Consider the following 19,655-nt stretch of genomic DNA (forward strand, 5'->3'; position numbering starts at 1 on the left):
CGACACTCTCTTCCTGCGTTGGGAGGTAAGCAGCCCCCAGTTACTTACTCAAATTTTACTTTTCAAAACATTTTTTGTGTGGATGTTTTATGTTTGTTGATATCAACGTGACCGAAGCTGGCTGATTTTCATGCAACTGTTTCGCTTTTGGTTTTATCACCTTATTTATTCTGAATTTAGTTCGTTCGCCATGTTGTTGACACCTTTTAGTAGAAATTTGAATGAACTCTGATTGACCGTTATTCTCTCAGCCGATTTCACTGAGCACAATCTGAAAGGGCAACACACAAATTCACTGTTGGATTCCACTCCATCCCTATAAATCACAGCCCCCGCACCACGCCCCTACTTCTGGCTCTTTCTGGAAACTTCATCGGGAGCCTTCCCGTGAACGGTCACAATTTTATCGATAAAACCCTGCTGGGGGCTGGAACCCGGCCCGCCGTGACCCTGGAGCTCGCGCGGCGCACTACGCAGATGCGTATCGATTCCGGGGCCTCCCACGGCAGAGTGGCACGCACGTTCAGTCGTGTTCAGTCCCTCGGCCCGGCAGGAAGGATAGTGAACATCTAACCGAACAGCAGGCTGTGGTGAGTTAACGCTGACGCTTTGCAAGGAATTGCGGATTTAACATGTGCACATATTGTGTAGGCCATGTTAAATTTCCCTAGAAATGTCTTAACTCTTAACAAATAAGTTTAATGTTAAGTTTATTATGTAAATGTCAATTAAAATAATTTAAATTGCTGCTAATCACCAGAGAAGAGCTTTAACCCGCGCCGTGCTGGTGGCCTGAACTTTCCGCCGAGTGCTGGGGGGGGGGGGCGTTTTCACGCCCCCCCCGTCTAACTCGGCTCCTGGGCCACGTAGCGACACGCGGTAAGCGGCAATCGAAAGAGCGTCAAAAATAAGGACGAAAACACTTCGGTCATTTTTTGGGTCAGGTCAAAGGTCAGGTCACCAGAGGTCACCAAAGGTAAAATGTTGACTATTTCAACATTTTGGAAACTGCCAACGGCTATCTCGGGAACCGATAGAGCTACAGCGCCGCGGAAAAGCGCATTCGATAGCCCTTTTACAGACCTTTCTGAGTAATGTTCTCAGATTTGACCTCAGGTCAACGGTTTAGCCTCCAGAGGGCAAAAACTCCAAAATAGCCGTTTTTACGAAAAACGTTTTTTCGTCAATAACTTTTGACTCATAAGCGCCATGACATTACTTTTGCCAGCATCGTGTTCCTCTCGTCGAGACGCGTCGAATGAACTATTCGTTGACCTTGAAAGGTCATTTTGAAAATATGACCTCAGGTCAAGGTCATGACCTAACCGAAAAGGGTCATGTTGCATATCAGTCGATCCGTATCGTCGAGCTGAACACATCTGACGTGTTTTCACCGCTCTAGCACGTCTCTATCAAAAGTTATAGCCAAAAAACTGCTGGCGACCGTTCATGACCTGAGATGACCTCAGGGGCACACAGAGGGGTCACAGGTGCATTTTTCCTATTCAGTGTGTCATGTTTACCTATGAACCGATGTTTGAGAGCGTTTTGAACGATATTCGTCCAAAAGAGGCGCATTTCAATTTTCTCCCATTGACTTATAATGGAGAGGTCGCAAAATTGACCTGACCTTAGGTCACAGATATCAAAAATCCGAGATATACATTTTATACATACTGTTACTCATATCAATCGCTGAAAGTTTCAAAGTGATCGTTCAGTCGGTGTAGCTATAGCGAGCCTTTGAACTTTTTCTGAGGTAAGGTCACTTGACGTGACCTGGTGACCTGACCTTGAACGGCCTAGGTCTGAAATTTTCACAAAATGTGCGGAAATGATGTAGGAACACGTGTACCAAAAACGGCGGCGCTGCGCGCCGCCGTTTTTGAGATATTCGCGAAAAACCTGAGGGGGGGGGGCGTAAAAACGCCCCCCCCCAGCACGGCGCGGGTTAATAAGGCAGGGCAATTCTTATGGATGCTGGATAGTATTCGAGCATGCGTTGCTTTCATTACGTAACACTCAACCTGACAGATTTCATTGCATAACTGATTCAACGCAGCTTCAGAAATTTCCAGATCCCTCCAGATGTAGGTATATGACATTTGGGAAAAGTATTCATCCACTCCGTCTCCCCTCCCCGTAAACAGCTGGCCGCCGTCAGCTGACCCGGCTGTGACGTCACAGACACAGACAGCGAGACACCGGAAAGGAATACGATCCATTACTGCTGGGGCGAGGGGGCGGGAGGGAAAGCGGACATTCATTACTGGTCCATGTCATACCAGAACTACGCCATAATGACAACAGACGAGCCTGGCACACATTGCCGCCAGATGTGGATAGTTACGCAGGTGTGTGACGTCATGTTGCGTTGTGAGACGGGCCAGCACGGCATCTATAAACACCGACGGGAGAGGTGACAGAGAGGACGTCGGTGCCGACAGTCGACGGCGGCACGCGGACCGACGGGGACGGTGGTGACTTTCAGTGGGACCTACAGTGACTTCATACAGTGACAGACAGTGGGAGCATGCAGTGACATACAGTGACATACAGTGACATACAGTGGGAGCATACAGTGGCATACAGTGGCATACAGTGCGGTGACATACAGCGGGAACATACAGTGACAGTTTACAGTGGCATGCATTGACATTCAGTCGGAATTTACAGAGACATACAACGGAAACTAACAGTGACATACAGTGACATACAGTGGGAACTTACAGTGTGGTGACATACATTAACACATACAGTCGAAACTTAGAGTGACATACAGCGCAAACCAGTGTCATACAGTGACATACGGTGGGAACTTACAGTGTCATACAGTACAGCGACATACAGTGTCGGAACTTACAGTGTCATACAGTGACATACTGTGGGAACATGCAGTGACATACAATGGCATACAGTGACACACAGGAGGAGGCGGTGAGCGGAGACGGCCAGGGACCGACCAGTGCGGGACCGTATCGATATATGGGACAGACGGACTGAAGTCTGAGGCGGTCACATGTGGCTTTCTGCACTGAAGTGACTTACGGACATTGGCAATAAGCAGAAACTGGCCACAGAGACGGGAAACAGACTATTCGGCTCTGACTGCAGAGCGAGGGGAGCAGAGAGAAAGGTGGTGACTATGTAGGTGCAGAGACGGACTGAGGTGGGTCACTGAGACGGGAACGGACGAATAATTACAAACAGGCACGGACAGTGCATGTACTTATACGGACGACACTGACAGTAGAAAGTAAGAGGACGACTGACACAGTCGAAAGCGCACATAGACAGTCGTAAATACCTGACATGGGCAGGGGTGTGTACTGTGTACCTACCAGCGGCGGCGTGCCGAGCGGAGTGGATCTGAGGGCAGTCTGTTTCAGGATCCGGTGCCGACGGGACCCGGAGCACGAGAGCGATGACGTCGGACGTGATGTGCGACTTCCCGATCATCGACATCAGCGATCTAGGTAAGGTGCTTCAATTATGCATGCGTTTATTATATTTGTTCCCAAACATTTCATTTTTACGTGTAAGCATTTCGGTATCGTTCAACGTTTTCTTGTAAAAAGGAAGCATGCGCTGTCCTACTTCCAAGCGCATGCGGTAGAGCCACGATTTTTCTTCACATTATACAATGAACTGTTTTTGCCACTTAAGTAAAAATTAAACAAAACTTGCAACGTGAACCTTTGCCCGTTTCGTCCAGCTGAGCCGCAGGAGACGCCTTCTGTCGAGGTGCTGCTGGCTGTCGGACGAAGAGTGGTGGACGCTTTCCAGCGGTCCGGCTTCGTCTACCTGCGAGGTCACGGCATCGACGCCAGCCTTCAGAGGGAAACCTTCGCCGCCTCGCGAGACTTCTTCGCGCTCGACGAGGCGTCGAAGCGGCGTTTTGCGCGTTTCGAGAAGACGGGCTTCAACGGTTACACAGCTGTGGGAGGGGAGAACACTGGACGACTGACGGAGGCTGATCTGCTGGATTTGAAGGAGTGCTACGACTTTCAGGTCATCGGTCAGGTGAGGCACCGTGGGAAAAGAGATGAGAGAGAGAGAGAGAGAGAGAGAGAGAGAGAGAGAGAGAGAGAGAGAGAGAGAGAGAGAGAGAGAGAGAGAGAGAGAGAGAGAGAGAGAGAGAGAGAGAGAGAGAGAGAGAGAGAGGGTGGTAGAGAGAAAGGAGCCGGGTTGCCTCAGCTGTATGCGCTTTATTCGGCAGTTTGTAACCAGTGTCGTTCTTCTTTGCCGCCAGGACTACCCGGACTCGGTGCTGCCCGGATTCTGCCAGCAGCTGGAGCAGCTGGCCAGGGCCTGCTGCCTGCTGAGCGGCCGGCTGCTGGCAGCCGTGCAGGAGGTGCTGCTGGACCAGCAGCCGGCGGCTGACAGCCAGCAGCAGGCAGCCGATCCTCAGCAGCAGCAGCAGATGAACGGTAACCAAGAGGAGACTGATCAGCGCCAGATCTCCAGCGACCTCTCTGATCATCCGTCGCAGTCAGACTCCGATAAACTCCAGACTGATCTTCAGGCGGTACCGGACCCTCCTCTGACCACCACAGAGCCTCCCGTGACCACCAGTGAGCCGTCGCTGACCTCCCGCGGCCCTCTGACCTCTGCCCACCGGCGGATGCTGGTGCCGGGCGGCTGCTCGGCGCTGAGGGTCCTCAACTACCCCCCGGTACCGGAGGGTGCTGCCGAGGCCGGCGCTGTCCGCTGTGCGCCTCACACCGACTACGGCAGCCTGACGCTGCTCTTCCAGGACCAGCTCGGAGGACTGGAGGTAAGATGTCGGGGACATTAGCTCGGTTAACTTTAAGTAAGCCGTCAATAGGAGCAGTGTACTGTGGTGGATTTGATATGGATGTTTTCAGATGGCAATGACATGATCATTTTGAGAAAGTAGATCAGCCATTGAAGCTACCTAGTTATTATACGCTTAGGGATGTCTCAATTGATTTCATGAAGCCGGAGCTCTGTCGTCAGTTTTGAAAAGATCGTGGTAGTATGAGACCCATCACCAACCTACCACGGGCGACGGTAGCGCCACGATCGTGAGTGAGAGACCGCCGAAACTGCACTTCAAACGGTGACCACCAGAGGCAGAGCCCATTGCTGTTTTGGAGCCGAGCCAGGCCAGGCCTGCTAGCAGAGGCAGGGGCGGACGAAGCTCATTGCTGCTCACATCTCAACAATATTGCAGATATATTTTTCTTACGTCTTAACCCTCGCCCGCACATGCCATTTTCCCATCCTAGAACGCACATGGGGGGGGGGGGGGGTTGCCACCCCCCGCGCCATTTCGTTCCTGTTGGAGATAGAGCTTAGCAGTAAAGACCAAAAAGATTCTTTGGGAAGAGACGAATCCAATGATACCCAGTTTTACCTTCTCAGGTCAGTCATTGACCTTCCAGGTCAGGTCAAACTAAAAAATGTTGCTGTTTTGGGTCACCGTTGGATATCAAGTGCGCTGCTTATCAAATACCGATGACGATGCTGTTTTCTGGTGCCAAGCCAGCTAGAACCTCTTTGTCACACTATCCGACCAGAATTTTGCTGCTGAGGTCATTTCAGGTCAAGTTAGGTCAAGGTCAATTATATGTGTTTGTATGTCTGTGTGTGTCTGTGTGTATGCTGATGTGTGCACCGATTGTTTTTGGGTCCATATCACATGAAATCATGATCTGAGAAGCTTTTACCAAAAATGCAGTCAAAAAACTTCACAAAAAGTAAATTCAGCTTGCCTAAAACGCAATTATCTTAGATGACCTAGGTTGACCTTGACCCTGACCTTGACCCCTGTACATCGTCGAACAACATGTTTCATGATAGGTGGGAGGTAAGACTGGCAAAAAAAGGCCGAAATCAGGGTGTCAAAAGCTCACAAGGCCCATGGCAAACGCAAGATGTTGAGAATTGGCCATTTGGGTCATGACATGACCTGAAAAACAAGGTCATATCTCCGAAACCAAAAATCACAGAAGCTTGAAATTTTCAGTGGACATCAAGAAAGGATGGACGAGCAGCTATACGAAAAATCAGCCTTCTAGCTCTAAAAATGTTGAGTGCAGAGCAGAAAGACTGCCTGGGGGGGGTGGCAACCCCCCCCCCCCATGTGCGGGCGAGGGTTAATCGACCCTCAGTCCGTCGATTTCTGGAGAAATACGATATTTTATTCGAACTGAATTAAAAGTGTTCGCTGGACGTGTAAGGGGCTTAGGGTGTGGAAAAGGAGGGTTTCGCGAGGCCTGAGAGCTGTGAGGCACTATAGTGGCCGCCCAGACCAATATCCCTCCCTCTGTCATCACACCGCCTTGAAATAGTTTCATCAGGCCATATTAGGCCTAAAGGGTCGAACCCAGCAAAACAAACATATAATACGCAGGAACAACCGAGTGGCCGCCGCTGGAAAAGTTATGCCCCAAATTTCCTAGTCATTTGAAAACTGAAAGTTGAAGATATGATGTTGAAATATTCAGGCAGATTAGGCAGAATTCACTGGAACGTCGTTTTGTTCATTTATTTATTCATTTGTTTATTTATTTATTTTTTGTTTGAAAAGACAACTAGCTCAGAGACACTCTCACACCTCTCCTTTTCTTCCCTCAGGTGGAGTCGGCTGACGGCGGCTGGCGTCCGGCTCCCCCTCTGGAGGACGCCATCCTGGTCAACGTCGGTGACCTCATGGAGGTGTGGTCCTCTGGCCGTCTGCGCGCCACCAAACACCGGGTGGTCGTGCCCCAGCAGGAGCTGCTGCGCCGGCGCGCCCGCCAGTCGATCGCGATGTTCGTCGATCCCGACGATGACGTTCTGGTGCGCCCTCTGGACGACGACAAGCGGTTCGCGCCGGTCAACTGCGGCCAGTCGCTGCGGGAAAAATTTGCCAAGACGTACCCGGCGTTTGCCGAGTGGCAGCGCTCGAGATGTGAGGAGGATAAGAAGGCTAGGGTGGAGTAGTGAATTCACTCACAGCATAGACAGGAGGATTATATGAGGCTGCGATATATCACTCCCGTTGATGGAGAACTGTTGGGTTGCAGATGCTGTTTCCGAGAGCTGCAGCTGTGTTTGTATTTGGGGCTCACCCCACGGGAATGACTTACTCCGTCTGAACAGCGAGTAGCTGGACGAACAACACACAGGTGTTACTAGTAGCTGGACGAACATATACCCAACACACGGGTGTTACTAAGTGTGAGAATGTGGAGCTCTGGATGCACTATCTCCTTTCGTATACTTCAGTGCGAGTACAGACAAGGTAGCACCATTTTTCATCAATCGGTAGTTAGCAGTGGACTTTCATAGGCAGTATAGCCAGTATGGCATGAAGTAGTTCGGAAGTTATCTGCAGTAGTTGCCAGTTGGCCGGAACGCTCGTTGTATTTACGGCTTAGATAGGTACGGCTGCCATTTTTGTTGCTCATGTACGGTTTTGCACATCATAGTTTTACATTACTTGGATAGGTTAAGGATGTAGGCTGTATTTTCAGAATATACGATATCAAAGATAATATGTTTTTTTATAGCTTGTAAGGGTTTCTTTAGGGCCGACCACCAAAACTATCGCGCTGGTTAAATACAACTACCGGTAAAAGTATTGCTTGCCATGTTGCTGGTGTTAGAACGCATGTTTGCTTGTTTTCGGAAATTCATCAGCGCTCCGTAACGGTGACCTCACAATGCCATTTCCTCGAGTCAATACGATTGGAAGGTATCAGTCAGACCCATCCGGAGCCCGAGAACCGATCGGTGCTGTCAGCAGTCCCGGGATAGCCTCATCTCGACGCTTCAATCGAGACTAAACACCAGCCTTCCAGTGGACTTTGGCAGCTTTTCTGAAAGCTCCGGCCGACTCCCACCATCCGATGGATGGCTTCTTGAAACATGCGCGGAGCGCACACTGCACAGGGAAGGACGCTTATTGATCTTTTTGATAGGGGACTGATAACTCAAGTCGCAGAATACCAGCGATGTTTGTCAGTCAAAATAAAAAGGAGCGTAGTCACATTTCCTCCAAGCTCGCCGAGCCAAGGGATGGTCAAAGGCAATGTTATCAAACTGTTCTGAGATCTGTTTGATTGATGCTGCTGCCATTAGCTTAAAGGTAGTGTGCCACCTTTGAAAGATTTCCCATTTTATTTTTCCTAGGATAAGAAGCTTCTGTTTTTACCTAATATCGCAAAAAAAAATCAAAAATGGGCCTGGAATAGTGCCTTTTTTGCATGGGCGCCGCCACCGGGGGGACGGGGGGGACGCGTCCCCCCCCCCACTCTCAGAATGGAAGGGGGACGTCCCCCCAAACTCATTACGGAGCGAGCGAAGCGAGCGTAATCTTTCGTAGGTTAACGGAAATTTCTGAGTATGCCGTGGTCACGCTCTTGCTAGGCGTGACCGGTCAAGTGGTCTCAGCAACCACTTGACCGATTTACATGCGGTAATTTTTGTAGGGTAGCACTAGATTCATTCCTTCTAACGAGCATCGGACTATTCCCGATGCATGTGAGTGACCCCATATGCACGTGCCACGTGAAAAACGAAGAGGTGTCAGTTTTGTAACAATTTCAATATCTCGGCAACTACTGGGCCGATTGCGCTGAAAGTTGGCATGTAGGTAGGTATACCCACTAGACAATGCATATCCATCGTTAGGGACCGGTTAGAAGGGTGCAGTGCACAAGTTAGTTGTAGGTATCCCCTCGCAATTTCGCACGTGCAAGGCCCACCCCATCCTCTCGCTCGCTCCGTTGGTCGCCCCAAAAGACGTTTTACTGGTTGTTATCCTACTCGAAATTTGATTAGGCCCTTCTGTCCAATGAAACCATTTCAGAGCCGCAAGTATGAAAGAATTAGTGGGAGCCATTGGTCGGGGCAGCCACCCCAGTGAGCCACTTGGGATGAGCCCGACCAATTGAACAGGCAGCCCAGCCCACTGGCACTCACTGCACCCGGCAAAGGACTATAGCTCCAGTGGAGCCATTCCCGCATGGGATAGAGTTGCCCGTCCAGCCCGGAGCAGGGCGTGGAGGAGAAGGATTTGACTGTCCTGAGGATGGAAGAGATGGAACGGCCGGTGCCGAATCTGAGAGGGTCCAGGAGGTTTAGATACTCAGAATATGGGGTGTGGGCCTACATGCATTGGTCTGACCCCTGCCACCTCGGCCAACAAAATCTCCAGCTCTTATCCGACCTGTCATCGCGGGACTGCCGATTTTTGATATCGTGATCAACGTGTGTCGTATAACACGACTGGCCGAACACGGGCCTAATATATTTCGTCTAACCAGCCAAGAACATGACTTTACACCAATCCGACCTCGAAGTCAAAATCCGAACATTTTCGAAGACTTCAACTCCGACTCTGGCCAAAACTGGCCAAACAGTCAACTCCGACTGATTCCGGCTCCGACCCCACACTTCTGCAGTCACGCTACACTAAATTTCCAGCTTCTAAGAAATAAGCTATATAGACCACAAAACTTTGAGGCGACTTGACTACTTGACTTGGTTTTCCTGAGCTAAGGTTTTCTGGTATCAAGCTTGTTACACGGGCTGCAAAATTGGTATTTTGGAGCAGTTTTGCCTAATGTTTTTTTTTTTGCCAATTTTCGCGGCGCTTCGCGCCGATTCGTGCACAAACCAAAAAGAGAGATTTGTGACTATACAAGCCCCCTCCCCCACGCGGGTATGCAATATGCATTACCTATGCAATATGCATTATCGATCATATTAGTGGCATACATCAGCAATTATACCGTGATAGAACACGAGGCTTTGCCGTGTCAAACTGAATCGGACATCAGATGTGTAGGTATATAGGTAGGTACTCTGTGGGAATGCGGTCTATAGCCATTAGCCATTACTTTAAGCCGGAAATACCTAACCTAAACTACTTTCCTCAAACCAGTTGTTTTGCCACAGTTTATGAGTTTTTAAACTTAAAATGGTCAGGAAATAATGAATATTTGCAAAAGGACTTTATATTTATCTTTACATCACTATTTTCCATCTTTCGTAGAGGCTACTTACCTATAGGTATTGCAGCGGAAGCTGATTACGCGTTGACCAAGCAAAGTACGTAGTTCAAACCAGCTGAATGCTGATTGGCTAGCATTTTTCCGTAAGGGAATGGATTCCTCGGTAAGAGAATGACGAAGTGTAATCTATGGGAATGACTTCAGTCTTCAAACCTAAAATCGATACCGATATATTTGGCTATAAGGATAATCGTTGGCCATAAAAGCTCCTGATTTGTTCTCGTCTCAGCTCAACAAGCTAGTGCTACAACGCTGTTACTTCAGTTCAAAACCCTATGTAAAAAGTGGCATATTTGCTTTAAACGTTGAATGCATCCGAAAAGCCACGGTAAGAATGTCTACTTTTGGGTTTTCAGTCGGTCAGTCCGTCCCCCCCAGTCAAAAATCCGTGGCGGCGCCCCTGCTTTTTTGCCTAAAAGTTTTTCGGTTTTTAGATATGTATAACAACTGTAGTGGGCTCACCTGCAAACAGGCGTCGGGCAACAATCGCGAATGCGGCGCACTTGTGACAATAAGCAAAGGTCATTATAGTGTTACGACCATACGACGTACGGGAATGAGCTATCAGCTGTCTAATCGTAGACAACACAATGTCGAGCCTTAAACTGTAAGCCCGTATTGGTATTGTTTCTTTTATTTGGCTGTCGAACATTATTTATGGTTTGAAATATGATTTTATGTAAAATAATTGATATGAAAAAGCCGTCTTATAAGTTATGACCCCATTTCACCACACGCAAGTGGCAGAAATGACAATGATCAGCTGACGCATTTTTCTTGGCCGAAGTCAGAGCGCGCGGCCCGACGCACCACGCGTATTTGGAAATTCCGACCTCGACGAGCATCAGAAGCCACCTAACAGGCGTGTTCGAAACCGCAGGAGATGATGATGAACGGGTTTATCGAAACTTGATTGGATGAGCATATCGGTAATAGCGATTTCAGTGTGTGCATTTATTGTTCATAGTGGTGTGAAATGTGGTTGGGGTACGACCGACAACCCGTCGGGGCGAATTTCGCACTGGGGTACTCAAAATTTGAAGAATTTAAGACGTTTCCATGAGTTTTGAAGGTATGGATAAGTTCTAAAAATCCGGTTCTCCTTATCTGGGCCATTAACTCCATACGGTCCAAGAAAGCTGGCACACTACCTTTAATACCTACCAGCTCGTCGTCAGTCGTGCCATAAATGTAGCGTTTTGTACATAATTTCGTGTGAAAAAGCACCGCTCTCTATCCTCTAATAATATAGTCTCTGTTCGAACTGTTATTGACAACAAATAAGTACTTGTTCACTGTTCGGTGGCATTATCAGTTACGACATACATGCGCGGGAATGTATATTTCTTTACAGTTTGTTCCATTTCAAGCTTGCGGCCGAAATGCCCAACCCCTCTGCTGAAAACGGTTGGTGGCTTACGTACGTATTGTTCTGATTAATTATACGACAAAATATTACTGTAACGTCATATGCTGTTACTCACAGTGTCATCGAGACAAACAAGCGCCGTAACTGCAGTCTGTCTCTGTCATTAAGCTTCTAACGTCTTCATTTTGTCACGGCCATGTTTTCTGGAGTCGATCATCTTTAGCGATGAGTGCAGCCTGCCATTCAACCTTTCGGCACCACATGCCACCCGTCAGGGCCCATGCAAAACAGCCTAATGAGCAAAGCCAAAAACCACAAAACGGCATCGTTTTTACGTCACCGCCATTTAGTAGTGCATCAATCAAACGAGGAATGTACGACGGCTGTGGATGCGTGACAATGATTTATAGCTATGGGATACAGATTCATATGACAATATTGACAAGAAAGCTCCCAAACACCAGGCGCGTTATATCGTAAGAGACAACATAAGTAAATGTAGCAATGCATGACGCCAATGTGCACACTTATACTGGAAATTGCAATGCTACAGTGCACTCAACGTTGACAATTCGTCTGGTGTTATTGCAGCCATGATTGCAAAATTATTACTAAAAGCGCCCTTTTCTCTATTGATTATAAAATCTCCGGCACCTGAATCATCCAGAAATATTCGCCTTAGGTTTCTTCTCAATTTCATTTATTTCGTGTGGCTTGCAAAAATAAGTATCGTATCTGTTTGCAGCCTTCCAAACAGTTTTATCTTCAATCCTGTAATCGTTTCATGCACAGTGTACAAGCGTTTAATCAACATCCGTATCCCACCGCTGTAAATCAAAAGTATCACCAATAAATCATAGGATACCCAATGAAACAAGCGATATTCAGCCATATCCACCATAACCTTCGCAACATTCCAATGACTGCGGGTCCTTTGAAGCTCACAAATTAGCAGCAGCTCATCTGAATTGATGACGTCACTGGCAGCTCATCCATCAGCTGCCGGAGCCCGGAGGTGGTCCGAAACATCGCATTATGACGTCAATTAGGCGCGTCCGTCCGCGGAGATGAACATGGTAATGTTCAGGGACTGAGTTGTGTACTTACCTGGCATCGTAATTAGGCATCGATGAGTTGAAAACGACTCAGAATGTTTCATGGACTTATGACGTGTGACAGATGAAAGCAGTTGAAACCCTCCGTTTCCATGCCAGCTCAATGAGAGACAGCAAACAAGCTGAACAGGAATGTAACGAGCTCAAAGCATCAGCAGCAAAGCATTTACCCGAATCAATTGAAGCAGCACCGGTGAATAACTTACTGGACTGATAATCTGATTACTTTTCCTCAGTTACGAAGAACTGATGCGACCAGAAAACCTAGTGCCCCTTTAGCTGACGGCAAAGTTTTCTTTTTCGTATTAAAGGAAATAGTTCACTTTCACGAAATTATTTTTTTTTGCAAAGGATTTATGATTTTTTATGTTCAAAATGATCAGCAAAGAAAATAAAACCTTTTTATAACAAAAGATTATTTTCTATATTTTTGATATAGGAAGAACTTTTCAGTTTCTGTAAGGCACACGCGATCCAGTATGAAAAGAGCATGGGTCCCGAAAATTCTGTAGAAGCTAGAGAAATTATCGCGGCCACCGGCATTTGGGCGATCTGCTCATGCTTTTGTTACTGGAGCGCCTCTTTCCCCGAGATTGCGCCGGCCGCAGGGGCGTAGGCAGGGGGGGGGGCACTGGGCCATGGCCCCCCCCCCCCCCCCTTGGGCGCCGAAGGCGCCCTTTGCGATTGGAGGGCGCCGAAGGCGCCCTCCAATCGCAAATGCAATTGTGATATAATCGAATCGAAAAACAATCGCGACTGGAGGGCGCCCTCCAATCGCGAATGTGTTTACAGGGAAAATACGGATGGAGGGCGCCCTCGGAGGACGCCCATTCCAAATACGCCCTCCAAATACGGTTGGAGGGCTCCCTCGGGCGCCCTCCAACCACATTTGTAGGCTGTAGCTCTCTAAGCGTAACGGTGGTCGCCTATGTAAGCCGCTGTCCTGTAAATAAGCGCCCTCTCACCCGAAGGCGCCCTCCTGTAGGTCGCCACCCTGCTACACATTGCCGCCCTTCTGCTGATCGGCGTCCTCATAATTATTGGCGCTCTCCTACCTATTGAGCCCTCATGTGAAATTTTGAAGGCCGCCTTTCTCCCTTTTGGCACCCTCTTGTTCAGTGCCGCCCTCCTACCTATTGGTTCCCTAGTCCTTCCTGTTGAATGTTAATCGGGGCCCTTCTCCTATTGGCGCCCTCGTGTAGATCGCCGCCCTCCTAACCACTGGCACCCTCCTGTTGATCACCGCCCTCCTATCCACTGGCACCTTCCTGTTGACCAGCGCCCTCCGCACAGACGCCCTCCTGTTCGTGTCATCCTCTTGAGCAAAGGCGCCCTCCTCACCATTGCCACCCCCATTTTAATCGTCACCCTTCCGCTCATTGGCGACTTCCAGTTGATGACCGCCCTCCCACCTATTGGCGACCTCTTGTTGATCGCCACCCTCCTATTGGTGCTCTCCGGTTCCTCGCCACCCTCTTACCTGGTGGCGCCCTCCTGTTGATTGTTGATCGGCGCCCTCCTACCTATTGGTGCCCTCCTGTTGATCGCTGCCCTTCTATCCATTGGCGCCCTCCTGCTGCTCGCCAACTTCCTACCTATCGGTGCCCTACTGTCGAAACTCGGGATGTTGATCGGGGCTCTTCTACCTATTAGTGCCCTCCTGTGGATCGCAGCCCTTCTACCTATTGGCAACATCCGTTGATCGCTGCCCTCCTATCATTTATTTACTCCTTTGGCATGTTTTTCAACTTAGTCGTTCTATTGCACATAGTTGATGTCTTGCCTGTGAAAACTGCCACAAATGAACGTGCATTCAGCACAATGAATGAAGTATCTATACCTACCAAAACTATCTACGCTCTACGATGCATAAAACACGTCTTTGGTCTTAACGGATTGATCCTACTTTACGTGCATCATGGCATCTATATGGATTACGATTAAGTATTGTCAACAGGTTCGGGCGCAACAGCAGGCATCTGAAGTTTCGGTGATTGAAACTGGTTATGTGGGTACACTGTATGCATCTGTGAGAAGGCTATGAAGGCTGGTCTGAGGTAATTTGGATGATGTTTACGCATCTCGCGCTCCGGTATCAATCCGATACGGTGATCTGGTGCGTAGATATGCCACCGCCAATAAACTTTTATACATCGACACCCATGAGCCAAGCTTTCTGTACAGTTTGTGTGGCAGCGGCCCGACCAAACCTTAGGTATTTTTTACACCTTCAAATTTGGTAAAAGAGCGAGAGGAGCTTTGAACAGTGATCGTATAAAAGGCGTGCCTAAAAAGCGGAGGAAAAGGTTGTTTTCAAAAATTTCGCGCGCCTTCGGCGCAGCATTTCAAGAACACTTGACCTTTTGTGACCTGGAGTATAAAGAATACACACGATGCAAAATCAATGCAGCACGACCTATACGAGGTTACGCAAAAAAAAAAACTGGTGGCATGGTAAAAAACGCCTCCCAACCCCCCAACCCCCACTGAGCGAATTTTTATCTCGCGACCGTATGGCGCCCTCCTTGGGTGAGGTGGCGCCCTCCAAACCCTTGGCCCCCCCCTTCGCGATTTTCTAAATACGCCGCTGGCCGGCCGCCTGTCATGGACGAAAAATACACGACTTTGAAATCCGGCTGATCGTGGGAAAATACCGCCGGAGGTCTCGGCTATATGCAGGAATTCACCGGGATGTATAGTATATACTTGGTATATACCACTGCCTCGATGTATAGGCTATAGCCTGCAAGCTGGCTTTGGTGCAAACTGCAAACATGTCAAACATGGTATAGGGCGGATTGTCGATTAATGTAAGCGAATCAGACGTTCAATTGACAATTTCCGATTCTTATTCGATAATTACGGCCAATTATATTTTATTTTAGGAAGTGTTATTAGGAGCGGAGCAATAAAATCTCATTTCTCCCCTGTCTCTTTACCTATCTCTCAAATCCCTTGCTCACTCATCTTTCCTCTCCATAGGCGGCGGAACGGGGAGGGCACCGGGGCACCGTCCCCCCCTTTGATTTTGGCATTTTAACATTAGCCCTATGGGCGTTGCATGGAAAGAATGGGACCAAAAGTTGGCAGTGCCCCCCCCCCCTTAATTGAAGGTGTTCCGCCGCTACTGTTCCTCTCTGTAGGTATCAGTCTCCTTGCCGTCCTCCCTGAAATCTCTGTTAGTCTTTTCCTTTTCCTTCATTAGTCTTATCCTCCTTTCTCTCACCACCCCCCCCCCCCCTCTCTCTCTCTCTCTCTCTCTCTCTTTCTCTCTCAGTCTCTCTTTCTCTCTCAGTCTCTCTTTCTTTCTCAGTCTCTCTTTCTCTCTCAGTCTCTCTTTCTCTCTCAGTCTCTCTCTCTCTCAGTCTCTCTCTCTCTCTCTCTCTCTCTCTCTCTCTCTCTCTCTCTCTCTCTCTCTCTCTCTCTCTCTCTCTCTCTCTCTCTCTCTCTCTCTCTCTCTCTCTCTCTCTCTCTCTCTCTCTCTCTCTACCCGTCCGTCTGTCCATCTCTTTGTCCGTCTCTCCGTCCGTCCGTCCGCCCTTCCGTCTCTCAGTCCGTCCATCCATCCGTCCGTCCATCCGTCTCTCCGTATGTTCGTCCGTCCGTCTATCTGTCTCCCCAGACCCCATCCGCCCGCCCGCCCGCCTAAGGCCCTAAAACGAGTCCTCAAATTAATAGGTTAGGGGCATATGCCCCCCGGACAGGAGCCTGAGGGGCATTCAGTACAAGTATGCCCCCCCCATTCAGACATACACTTCTTACGCCTATAACGAGGAACTAAATAAAAATTGATTAGAAAGCCTTCCTAGTAACTAGGTACTTTTGTGATCAGAGTCGTTTTAGTAACCTCAATTTAGTTGTCATTGCCTTTATTTTGTCTAAAAATATGTTGCTTCTTACCACAAGGGAGCAATGCCGCTTCAACCCTATTGACCGTATTGCGTAACGACGGCAGTCATATTGCGCAAGCCAGGAATCGGCCGCCGCCTATGCTTGGGAATAGGGACGGTTAGAATACGATTTACCTGTATGGCCGCAGCCAGCGCAGCGTAAGCGGGGGGGGGGGGGACACAAGGGGCGCGTGCCGCCTCATTAGATGCATGGTGCCCTATGGGCCCGAGAGGCCCTGCAGTGCCAATTAGTGGCCGCTCAGGGTCCAAGCGTGCCTCATTTCGACTGATATAAGACCCGCAGGACTCGTGAGAGCACCTCACGGAGACACGAGCTCCTGAGTCGCCACACATCACACATCTCCATAACGGCCCCACTCCGACTTCTGATAGCCCTGTGCTGGCCTCTGAGTGCTCTTGCTGACCCATTAAGCGTCAGCTCAGCTCTAATTAGGGTCCTGACCCATACCCGCATGGAACGGCTTCACACCAGTGTCTCTGAGGGTCCATAACGGCGCCTGTGAGGGCCTCACACCGGCGCCTCTGAGAGCCCAATACCACCAATCTGAGGGACTAACACCAATGTTTCTTAAGGGCCTACATCGGCGGCGGCTCTGAGGGCCCCACACTGGCGCCTCTGAAGGTCTTACACAAGCGCATCTGACGGCTACCTACCTGCAACTCTGTGGGCCCCACACTGGTGACTCTGAGGGCTCCCAGGGAGTCCTCCCATGAGAGCCCTCAGGCGTCGCTGCAGCGACGCCTGAGAGTCCCATGCGGCCATGCCGATCTATAAGGACTCCACAGGGCTCCTGAAGATAGGCCGGCAAGTGAGGGCCGGCAAGTGAGGGCCGGCAAGATAGGCCGGCAAGTGTGACGTCATCTTTGACCTGACCTGAAAATGACCTCAGTAAAAATTATAGACCTTATCCATTTGTACCCTGCACCGTTTACCGCTTGTCGCTATCTTGCTTTATTCTCGAGATCTCGCTGTCGCTCCCGCTCGTAATAATGGACAGGTCATAAAAATTACGTGACCTGAGGTCAACGCAGGGCGATATCCACTTTTTTTATTTTCGTATATGAATGACAATTGATAAGGCTTTAATCGTCATCAGACAAAATTACAACTTTCAGTGGGGAAAATATCAAGGTCACTCTTCGAAAAATAGGTCAAAAGGTCACGTGATCAAAATTTTCAAAAATTGGAAATGCGAGATAGCCAAAATGTTTGTTGGCTGATTGTGAGTTGAACCATATAAAGTTTTTATCGTAGAAAACCAATAGTTTCTGAGTTATAGGCCGCCAAACATAGGGCTGCAGCGCGACCTGCTGGAATTGCCCGAGGCTATATCTCGGAAACCGTTGTTCGAAGAAAAAATCCTTGTCACAGCTGGCTTCCCCACCCATCACAACCCCCTTACACCAGTTTTCAACGAAAAATAAAATATGAGGGTGCAAATTTAATTTTTTATTTGTCGATTTGTCGTGGAACGCCCCACGTGTAATAGCAGCGTGTTGCTATCACCGGTGAAACAGGGCCCAGGTGGCCTACCATTTGTTTTAAGAAAAAAAACTATCGTATCAGGGCTATGACGAAAAATAAGTGGCCTAAATCCGATGAGAAGACAGGATTTGGGGGTACCCTAGGAGAAGGTTTGGCTCCGTGACCTGGTATGCCCCCCCCCCCCGCGCTGAAACCCTGGATCCGCCAGTGCGTGAAATAATGCAGATTAAAGAACCATGCAAAGTTAGCCCTTTTACTAGTTTTACTGGCAAGGGCGATAATGTTCCCCTGAATGTCCTTATTGATCAGTACGAGAATTTCTCTAGAGTTCTCGTAGATAATTTCTCTAGTTTCTGAAGAATTTTCGGGACCCATGCTCGTTTCATACTGGATGCAAATATATGCAAGGCACACATCCTCAACGCAAGGCACCTTTTTCGGGACGAGAAATAGAATATATTTGCCTAGGGTGATCGTTGGGCTGTAAAAGCTCCTGATTTATGCTCGTCTCAGCCCAAGCTACGGAACTGCTATTCCAGTTCAAAACCCATGTTAAAATGTGAACTATTTCCTTTAAACACATTTCAAGACGAAAACAAAACCTTCAAAGCTCGCTCCAGATTTTCACAGCGACTGTCATAATGAGCTCTTCCCACAATTGGTTTTGGCACGATCGGCAAAGCTGACATTTATTCAGCTGTATTTGAACACGATGGGCCCAATCATTGGTTGTAAACAAACGTATATTGCTTTTCGATTATCGCTGAATAGTGGCGAAACAGTTCCACGCGCTGATCAACAGGATGTTTGTTGGTTACTTATCGCAAATAACGACGAGTGTTACAAATTCACAACAATAATATCAGAGCTGCGCAAAGTGTAAGAGTACCAAAAGAAATAGCTTAAAAGGTATGTATGCAGACATTCTTGATAGCTTCTTGAGTGTACTTACCTCCTATTTTTTCCAATATACGTAGGCGCTGACCGCAAAAAAAACACACACACAAAATGTGAGCAGCCTTCATCTGGACCTCAGGGTATACCGATAATGTTTATGCCCGTTAATCGTTACGCTAATGTCTAAAGAGTGACAACTGCCATGTGTGACGTGCGAGGAATTGTGCGAAAATATTTTGAGTAGTGCCTAAGTGGACATTGGTTATGATGGGTGAAGCAATTGTACATTTTTTTTCATTTTTATTATTTTTTTTTTATAAATTTAGTCCGAACCTTTTGATGGGAAGGAATCACAAGGACAGAGCCACCGCTAAGCGAAGCTTGTTGCAGTGACCCTGCCCTCTACCCTCCGATCGCGCAATTCCGATACTATGGCAGAATTTAGAGTCCAAGTTTAACCCTCGCCCGTAAACGGCGATCTGCCACCTTCGCCCATGCAGGGGGGGGGGGTTGTATGTATGTATGTATGTATGTATTGACACCAAAAGCCTTCCACATATGGCGTGGCGATTACGGCTTAGATCCGAGTATAATGGGTAACAATCATGCGGGCAGGGGGAAGAACACTCAGCACTAGACGACAGTCATCCATCGATGGGGTCGCGACAATAATCATATACATATGTACACAAGACAAACAATATATATACATAAGCACAAACAGATCGTCCACCAATTGGCGGCATGCCCTGCCTACTACTAAACAGACTCGTCAGCGGCGTAGCGGGGATTTGTTAATCAGCGCGGCCCTGGCAGACCGGGCGAAGCTGGCAGGTGGCAGCTGCACTA

At 48.5% G+C, this 19,655-nt stretch overlaps 1 protein-coding gene across 3 annotated transcripts; it reads left to right on the plus strand.

The window, feature by feature from the left end:
• Positions 1 to 533: 533 nt before the first annotated feature.
• Positions 534 to 7,505, plus strand: LOC122366056. 3 transcript variants are annotated; one of them, XM_043337823.1, is made up of 5 exons: positions 534 to 590; positions 3,390 to 3,476; positions 3,716 to 4,023; positions 4,253 to 4,777; positions 6,604 to 7,505. In XM_043337823.1, the coding sequence occupies exons 2-5, from the start codon at positions 3,425 to 3,427 to the stop codon at positions 6,949 to 6,951; spliced, it is 1,233 nt and encodes a 410-aa protein (XP_043193758.1). In that variant the 5' UTR covers positions 534 to 590; positions 3,390 to 3,424; the 3' UTR covers positions 6,952 to 7,505. The 3 variants fall into 3 exon arrangements, with proteins under 3 accessions (XP_043193758.1, XP_043193756.1, XP_043193757.1); XM_043337821.1 differs by lacking the exon at positions 534 to 590 and adding an exon at positions 2,414 to 2,480; XM_043337822.1 differs by lacking the exon at positions 534 to 590 and adding an exon at positions 2,436 to 2,477.
• Positions 7,506 to 19,655: the final 12,150 nt, after the last annotated feature.

The sequence above is a fragment of the Amphibalanus amphitrite genome, unplaced genomic scaffold, assembly GCF_019059575.1.
Source record: "Amphibalanus amphitrite isolate SeventyFive unplaced genomic scaffold, NRLGWU_Aamphi_draft 000782F_arrow, whole genome shotgun sequence".
Classification (NCBI taxonomy): Eukaryota; Metazoa; Arthropoda; class Thecostraca; order Balanomorpha; family Balanidae; genus Amphibalanus; species Amphibalanus amphitrite.